General features: G+C 47.0%; 2 protein-coding genes across 2 annotated transcripts; one reads left to right on the top strand and one right to left on the bottom strand.

Moving 5' to 3' along the window:
- Positions 1–2,067: 2,067 nt before the first annotated feature.
- On the top strand, positions 2,068–4,993 carry PCYB_145340 (hypothetical protein; the record flags this gene model as incomplete). The annotated part of the gene is made up of 3 exons (XM_004225005.1): positions 2,068–2,713; positions 2,894–4,005; positions 4,142–4,993. The coding sequence occupies 3 exons, from the start codon at positions 2,068–2,070 to the stop codon at positions 4,991–4,993; spliced, it is 2,610 nt and encodes an 869-aa protein (XP_004225053.1).
- A 554-nt stretch (positions 4,994–5,547) lies between these two features.
- On the bottom strand, positions 5,548–8,532 carry PCYB_145330 (hypothetical protein; the record flags this gene model as incomplete). Its single annotated transcript, XM_004225004.1, has 1 exon — positions 5,548–8,532. One exon carries the CDS (start codon positions 8,530–8,532, stop codon positions 5,548–5,550), a length of 2,985 nt encoding a protein of 994 aa, XP_004225052.1.
- Positions 8,533–9,388: the final 856 nt, after the last annotated feature.

The following is a 9,388-nucleotide window of genomic DNA, read 5'->3' as shown; positions in this document are numbered from 1 at the left end:
TTAAACACTTTGCCGTGAAGTGGCAACAGGTTAATTTAAATTTACCCGTTTGGGGGAAGCACGAGCAGAAAAATAACATACGATAGATATGCGCATATGGTGATTGATTTATTTAGGAGGCGAGAAAAAAAAATATGCCGACATTCCTTAAGTGGCAAAAAAACTTAGCCTGAACTGAACGAAACGAAAAATAAAATTATATTTTTACGATGGTTGCATGGACGGCGCAAAATCGCGTCGTCCCTCTTCAATAAAAAAAAATACAACTCGTCAGAAAAAAAAACAAAACAAAAGGAAAGAAAAGAAACAAAAAAGAAACAAAAAAGAAGCAAAAAAGAAACAAAAAAGGAAGCAAAAAAGAAACAAAAAAGAAACAAAAAAAATACAGCAAGCAAACAAAGCAAACAAACGAACGGCACGATTTGTATGCAAATGAACGGAACGAATGAAAGCGAAGTGAAGTGCCACTTGCCGAGTTTGCCGGGAATCCTTCATTTTTTGTCGCCCTTTTTTTTTTCCTCCACTTTTGAATGCCTGCATTTTCGCTCGCGTCCACTGGTTGCGCCAGTTCGGTCGGTCGCACAAAATGAGTAATTATTTTTTGGCGTCCCTCCGGACCATGTCCATAACGCCACTTTCTTTCGTTTGTTTTTCCGTTCCGTCGGTCATGCCTTTGCAGCGTTTGTGACAGGTTTTTTTTTTTTTTCCAACCTTGGAGTCACTCCATTGCGCGATTTTTCGTCATTTTTTTTTTTTTTGCGCCCCCTGTGGTTATATCACAATACCCCACTTTAATTGGCACGCGGGGGCCAGCGTTTGTGTGCAGACCTGTTTGCAAACCAGCGTATGTTAACCGCATGTGAACCGTGTGTTAACCGTATGTTAACCGTATGTTAACCATTTTATGTTAACCATTTTATGTTAACCATTTTATGTTAACCTTTTTTTTTTTTTGATTACCCCCTTGTGTACTCCCCTTTGTGTACCCCCCTTTGTGTGCGATTCCCCCCCTGCATGCACGCCCTGGTGTAGCCCCGCCCGTCTGTACAGGAACCTTTTGCATCCGCGTGTGCTCCTCCCTACCCGTCCTGCCTTTCACCAAACGAAAAAGGGAATCACGGAGGAAGGAGGGGCAAACGGGCGAACAGCGAAGAGCAGTCTTCCTCAGCTCGCCCCCCCCAGTGCAAACCGTTTAAACAGGCCATTCGCCTGCGCAGTGGGACACATACCTGCATATTCGCATCGCAACTGTGGGGGTCAGCTGTGCGATCCGACTGTACGGCCCACCTGTACGGCCCAGCTGTGCGTGTGTACACTCCCCCCTTCTCTGACCTAACGTGTGAATTCATAACGGTCCGCTTCCCCACCTGCACCGTTGATGATTATGCTTAAGTGTGTAGCGGGGGAGGCCTCCAAATATGATACAGCGTCTTTTTCCCATGTCATGATTGCTCCATTTTCTTATTCCATTTGACTCCAACTCGTTTATTTTTATGTTCACCCATCGATACACACCCACACGCAGCTACGTTCGTCTCACGTTCGCCATAGGGACAAACAGATCGGACCGCTGAATTTTTTTATTTGTTTCCAATCTCTTCGTCCCCTTTTTTTTTTCCTTTTTTTTGTTCTTCATTTGAAGTGCAGAACCTCCACAAATTGATTACCTCCCACCGAGAAAACAGAGTTTGTATGATCGTTTTCACGGACAGAAAAAAAAAAAAAAAAAAAAAGGGGACTTCTTTTCTTCCCCTTTTAAAATACCTTTAGGATTACCTAATCGTTTGTCTCCCATTTTGAATGCTTCACCAAATCAGGAAAGGAGGAGTGCCTTTTTATTTCCCCCCCCTTGACTGCTCCTCACCATGCAGAGCGCAGGGGAGGGTGAGAACAGTGACCCCATCTCGAAGGATGAGGGCCCCCAACATATAAATACGTTGGAAGACACCGTGGGAGATATGAACCCTCTCATGAGTGGTATCCCCCTTCAGGAAGAAGAAGAAAAAAAAGGCGGATTTGAAAAGGGAAGCAGAGGAGGACGTGTCCTCGTTGCATCAGAGCGAGATAATGGGCCTGTACTTCCCCGAAGGGGCGGAGGAGGAGGAGCCCGACAGGGGAAGCGCAGCTGGACGTAGTAGTGTCGTTATGGGCGGCAACGTCGCTATGGGTGGCAATGTCGCTATGGGCGGCAATGTCGTTATGGGCGGCAACGTCGCTATGGGCGGCAATGTCGTTATGGGCGGAAATGTCGCTATTCACCGAAGCGTCGTTGTTGATGAGACAATGGACGGTGCTGTAGATGGTAACGTTGGTAGCCACCATAGAGATGATGATCGCCGTGGTGGAGGGGACAAGGCTACTACCCCAGAAGACTGTGGCACCGAAGGCAGCGCTGCCGAACCGAGGGTCATGGGACCATCTCCCCTGCACCTGATGAAAGATGCTTATATCGATAGAAGCGTAAGCGAAGAAAAGCAGAGCTCGTGCACCCCTCCTAATGACACGTCGGAAAATAGTTACGGGCATGTGCAGGTCAACATCCCCAACTTCGACCTGACGGAGGCGGACAGCAATCCTCGTGAGGAGATGAACGAGGGTAGGTCGGACAAGTCGGACGATGGAAAAATGAAGCTGAAAGTGCAGAACCTCCTCAAGCTTATAGGGCTTCTCAAGGCCCAGATAAACCAGAAGGACCACGAGATATATCAAATGGGTAAGCTCCCTTGGGTGATCGGCTTGGCGTCACCGATCATTCCGCCGATGCATTCCGCCGATGCATTCCGCTGATGCATTCCACCGCGTCGCCCATCGTTGCGCCGCTTCGTTACGCCGCTTCGTGACAGCAGTTCACCCACCTCTTTCCCTTTCCCTTTCTCTTTCTCCTTCCCCGCAGAACTGGACTTCAAGCTGAAGAGTCAGCAGTGCGAGAGGAGCAGCGCGCGCCTGAACGAGCTGTTCGTGGAAAACGAGAGCTGCTCGGACAACACGGACGGGGCATCAGGGGGAGCAGCGTCCATCGCGGCTGCTGCGGCTGCGGCTGCTGGAGGCATTGGCGGTATTGGCGGCATTGGGACCGCTGCATCCGTTGGAGCAGCGGCAGGACCCCCCGGTGGGGGAGACTTCCTTATGAGAAAAATGAAAAATATTTTAATTTCACAAAACGAAGAAATAGTGACCCTGAATGAGGAACTGAAAAAAAAAAACAAGGAGCTCTTTTACCTGAATGAAGAAAATATGACAAAAAATGAAAAACTAGCAGAGTTGAAAAAAGAAATAGAAAAAAACTACATGAATCTAATGGCATACAAGAGTGTGAAAAACGAAATGGAGGTTGATGCAAACAACAAAGTACATCGTGTAGAAAACTGCCTTAATGTAACGAACCAAAAGCTACTCAAAAATGATATATATATAAAGGAAAAAAAACTGAACATAGAAAAACAAAAGAGAGTAATAAAAGAATTATACAGTCAGCTGAACAAGAAGGAGGAACAGATAACAGAACTCAGGAGCATAATCGAAAGCATCGAACTGAATAACAACAGAGATATCATAAAGTACAAGCAAAGCAACACCGACCTCATTAACCGTCTAAGTCTAAATAACTCCCTCATGAATAGTCAAAAAATAGAAATCGAAAATATGCATATGAACTATAAACAGCTGGAGGAGGAACTGAAAAATAAAGACAATGAACTGAAGAAGCTTCACGAAAATTTGCTTGCCAAGGATGAAGAAAATAACAAAATGGTTCACGATATGAATCGGTTGAAGTTCGATATGGAGATAAAAAATATCGATGTGGTTAACGTGAAGCAGAAAATAAAACATATAAAGAAGGAGTGTGCCATCCATTTGAAGAAACAGAAGGAACGCTTCACCAGTGTCATTAACGAAATTTACAAGGAGAAGGATGAGGTCATTCAGGGCCACGTCGAGGAGTTCGCCAAGCTTTCTGCGCACTACAATGAAGCGCTCGCGGCCAACGAGACCATCAAGAATGAGGTTAGCAAAAAAAAAAAAAGGCTGCATGTTGTAGTGAGAGCGTCCACATAGAGATGCCCCCTGTTTGCATCTCTTTATGAATGATTACGCCTGCAAATAATTTGTGAACTTTTTTTGTTACTCTCTCCCCACGCAGCTAAACCTGCTCAAGGACGAAGTGTTGAAGAAATCGTGCGAAGTGGAGAAGCTCCAGGACAGGCTACTCGACTATGAATCGAAGCTACTCATTTACGAAAATAACAACGAGATTAAAATTCTGAAGAAAAATGAGGACCATTTGAGGAAGCTGCTCAGCAAACACATACACAGGAATGAGAAGCTACTTAATACAACTCTCCTGTTGCAAAAGTCCACACTAGAAAATAACACACTCGAAAAAAAGATAATTGAACTGAAGGCCAAGACGTATAGGAAGGACCAAGAGATAAAGAAGCTGCAGGAGACTAATTGGAAAAAAAAAAACTCCATAAGGAACAGCAGCATTTCTCAGACGGATGACGCTATCGAATTGAGTGACGATTTGAAGGATCATCACCACCCTAGTGGGGGAAGAAGAAGGAGCAGGGGGGCGGCGGGTAGCCTCATGCATTACAGCGATGACTGCCTCGATGCGGGGAACCACATGCTCGATTATAACAACAGGGTGGAAAAAAACAACGCACTAGACGCTATGCTGCTCGAGGGGGACAGCAACCTCATGATGGGGGTCAAAGATGACGCAGCCTCGGCAGTGTCACTCCCCCTGGGCACGCCCCTCGCCGCCACCACCGCTCTCGAGGATGACCCAGTTTACGTGGCCCTCTGCGAGTTCAGCCACAGCGTCAAAGAAACCAACATTCCATTTCAGATAAAAAAAACGAGTGGAAACATGTACCTCCTTAACGAGAAAGAAGTTCTCATAAAATTCATAAATGGAGATTTGTACGTGGAGGACGGCTCCCATTTGGTTAAGTTGAATGACTTCTTACTGACCAGTGGATCGAGCTAATTTTTTTTTTTTTATGCCATCTTTTGGAAGGGGCAGTTTGGGGAGCCTTTCTTCCCAAGGTGGCCAACCACAGAGGTGTACCACACGTTTGTTTCTTTTTTTGTGCAATTTTTCCGGCCCATTTTTTGCTATATTTTTTTTACCTTATTTTTTTTACCTTATTTTTTCTACTTCATTTTTTCTACTCTATTTTACCTTTTTTGTTTTGTCTCCATCGCGATCGCCACCGCCTAACTAATAACGACGACTGATTAAAACACGAATTTGAAATAGCTGTTTAACACAAAAAAAAAAAAAAACGGACGCGTGACATGCGCTGCACACAGTTATATATGCACAGATGCACAGGTTGGCGGGCCGGTCACGGTGAAATGCCAATTGGGGAAAAAAAAAGAAAGAAAAAGAGAAAAGAGAGAGAGCGGGGGAGAGAAGAGGACAGCGGGCGAAAAGAGGGTAGCGGGAGAAAAGACGGGACGAGAGAGAGGGAGCGGGCGGAAAAAGCGCCGCCACACATGCGACGCGCCAACGCTTGGAGGGCGAGCTACCGAAACGGTTTAGAGGTAGCTGTTGAGAGCCTCCTTGTCGACGAAGGACTCTATCTGATTCCACAAATAATCGCAGGCGTCGGACGTCATCTCCCTCTTGTCCAGCTGTAGCTTGTGCCACATGTTCGTTTTCGTATTCTTAGGAATGAGACAAACTTGGACCTCATTCTCTGTATCTTTGATGATCTTCAACCTAAACAGTTCCTCTATAAGTAGAAACGTTTTCTTGTACCTCTCAGAAATGGCTAGCGTTTTTAACTTTACTGCATCTGTGTACTCTTGTAGCTTCTCGATTTTATACTCTGCTTTTTTCAGAAGCATTTTCTTCATTTCATATTTTCCTTTAAGTATATTTTTCTTCTCATCAATTTCGTAAAAAACGTTTAATTTCTTTTCTCCTTTCGTACCATCATTCGAATCACAAAAAATGGATTCACATTCTTTCAGCTTCTCAGAAATGAGTTCATATTCTTCATTAATTATATTTCTCTTATCCTGAATCACTTTTTTTCTAGCCAATACAATCTGTTGAGTAGATCTAACTGTATCACTGATGCTGTTATTTGTCATAACAATTTCGTTCATATTTTTATTTTCTTTCTCTAAATTTAATACATAATTATTTAGATTTATTACATTTGTGTATAAGATGTTCATGTCTTTTTCTTCACTGTTGAAATTTGTGATGTTGTGCACGACATTTCGATAATATTCGTCTTCACTATCTCCTTCTTGACTATCTAGTCTGTTCAGAACGGGTAGATTTTCTCCTCTTCCGTTTCGTATCTCATTCGGGGGGGCTCCTTTTTTCAACGCGCTGCTAACGGGGCCAATGGCGCTAGTGGATCCCGCAGCGAACGGGCGGCCCTCTGCGTACTGCACCGATGCGGGCACGTTGCGCACGTCCATGTTGTGTAGGTCCATGTTGCGTACGTCCATGTTGTGTAGCTCTACGCTGCGCAAGTCCATGTTGTGTAAGTCCATGTTGCGTAACTCCACGCTGCGCAACTCCGCGCCGCTTGACTCCAGCTGGCTGCTCTTCAAGCACCCCTTCTTCTCGCTGCTTAGTCCCCCCACCCGCTGGTGGCTCGCCATGGCATCGTTCCTCAGCAGCCGCGACAATTTTTGGGAGCTGTTCGACGCGGCGTTCCTATTCGCACTCGCTGCGCGATCCATGCCGCGATCCGCTCCGTTATACGCCGAGCCCTCGCCGCCTCCCCCGTCCATGGCACCCACCTGAGTGACCTGAGTGACATGAGTGACATGAGTGTCCATCCGCCCATCCGCCCTCTTCTTCGCACAGGAATTAAAATTCTCCTCACTCAGTCGGTCGAACGTACACGAGTTAAACATCTCGTTGTGGCTGCCCATCGTATTATTCGCCATCTTTTCGCTATTCGTGTCGTTTATATAATTGGTGTGTCTGCTTCGTCTGTGCGGTCTCGCGGGGTTCTTGCTCAGGTAGTAGAGCGAGTTATTCATGTGCTGCGACTGCTTCGACTGCTGCGATTGCTGCGACTGCTTCGACTGCTGCGATTGCTTCGACTGCTGCAACTGCTGCGACTGCTGTGACTGCTCCGGTTGCTGCTGGTACCTGTGCGCCGGAACGGCAAGCGTCGGTTCGCCCCTCCTCAGCCGATCGAATTTCGCGTAGCTTCGCCCTAACGGGGTGGTCCTCACGTTATCCTCGCCCTGGTCCCCACCGGGCATGTTCGTCGCGCCGGTCGCATTCCCCACTGCGTTCCCACCTGTTGTACTCAACGGCTGGTAGGACCTACTCAGCAGAGCGTCCTCCTGGCTGATCGCATGCAACCCACTACTGTTCAGACTTGGGTGCGCACCAAGCCCCGTGTTGTTGCTACTTAGAAGCTTCTCATTAGAATACAACATCATGCTGCCGTAAGCACTGACCTTTTCATTCGTACCACTTGACATATTGATGGTACTCACGTTATTACCATAGTGTGAATTTCCACTCTCATGGTGGTGACTTCTTGAGGCGTATCGTTTACTCTGTGTGTTGGTGTCCCTCCTTCCTCTCTTGCGCTCGCCGTGAGGGTCCCCTCCAATGTCGCCCCCACTATCGCTATCGCTATCACTTCCCTTACCTCCCCTGGTGGCAGACCCCCTGTGTATATTCTCCATGACGTCGTATTTTCTCTTCATGGGCGAGCTGTACGAGTAGATGGCGTCTTCCGCCCTGCGCCCCAATTCATTTCCCCCCACCCCACCTTCCTCCCGCTCGTAGTGGTGGGGCTGCCTAAGCATGCCGGGCTGTCCCAGCTTAGGATTACCGCCGCTGTGGCTGTTTGCATGGCTGTTTGCATGGCTATTGTTTGCATGACTGTTTGCATGGTTCTTTCCACTGCCGATGACGACGGTCCGCCCGCTCTCACCATACCTGTCCCTTCTTTGGTTCCGTACGGCGAACTTGTTCAGGTAGGTCTTCTTCCCCTCTGCGTTTGTCGCGTTACAGGCGTTGGGTGGGGGCACCATTCTCCCCCCCGGTCTCGCCTCCCTCCCCCCATCATCACGTGCGTCATCATGCAGATCATCACGCGCGTCATCATGCAGGTCATCACGTACGTCATCATGCAGATCATCATTTAGGCCATCATTTGCACCAGCGTTGTCTTCATCGTAACCGCCGCCGTTTCCACCGCCCTCATCGTCATCGTTTTGATGACCCTTTTTATGGCTATACTTGGCGAACTCGACGTGGGAAACCTTCAGGGAGCTCCTCTGATTGCTTTTGAGGCTGCTCTTGGGAGGTTGCTTAAGCACAGGGTTGTTCGTCCGCAATTTCAAGTGCGAATTCTTCACAAACGACGTTTTGTGCGTAAACTGTGGGTTAGCCGAACTGGATACGTGTGCCACATTTTTGCTGACTGTGTTCAGGTGACCCTTAGCCCTATTCATAAATTTCACCCCCCTCGTCTCCCCCCCAATGAACTCAGTTGTCTTCAACTTGGACTTCGCCGAGACCTGATTCATGTCTCTCGCGTTTTCCCGAATATGTAAAGATGAACCCTGAGCCCTGGAACTGATCACTTACTGCTCTTCGGCTTGGCATCCCGCTTTCAGTTCTGTCGCTTCGGCTGTTGTTTTTTCGTTTTCTCGCCTAATTGTTTTATCCCTGGGCCGTATGTTTATATGCGACCCTTTGACGGAAATCCCACACGTTTTGGGTTAACACACGGTACGGTCTCCCTTACTCGCAGGAGCAAAATGGCATGCATGTACATATACATATACATTTGCTCATGCTGCCCATCTGCATGAGTACAGCCTTCTGTCGCGGAGAAGCTGACACATATATTGAGAGGTGCAGCCCCGAATTGTGAACTCTGTGTGGAGAATGTATCCCTCTAAAGGGGGGAACATCGAATGGGTGGTTGAAGCGCAGATTTTTAATGCTCACCTGCGCGAGTTGCGTGGTGGCTTCACGCTTCACCAATGGAAACCTGTCTTTGTGACAACATGGGAAGGTATGCGTACGTATGCGTCGCGCGAGCGAGTGGGGGGCAAAACGCAAAATGGTCAAACAGCAAAATGGTCAAACGGCAAAATGGTCAAACGGCAAAAAAGCAAAATTGCGATATTGCGATATTGCGAAATGGCAAAACGGCAAAACTGCGAAACTGCGAAACTGCGAAACTGCGAAGCGGTCACGCGCGAGGTAACGAAGCAAGGAGAAAAAGTAAAACAAGTGGGAAACTTCCAACAATGTGCATTTGTGTATGACAAGTTCAGGTGATTTTATTGAAAAAAAAAAAAAATAAATAATAAAATATTATGAACAGTTAATACGTTATTTCCAAAATGGCAAAAAAATTACGTATTTTTTACC

This window comes from Plasmodium cynomolgi, chromosome 14, assembly GCF_000321355.1.
Source record: "Plasmodium cynomolgi strain B DNA, chromosome 14, whole genome shotgun sequence".
NCBI classification, from domain to species: Eukaryota; Apicomplexa; class Aconoidasida; order Haemosporida; family Plasmodiidae; genus Plasmodium; species Plasmodium cynomolgi.
This window is presented reverse-complemented; position numbering and strand designations above follow the sequence as displayed.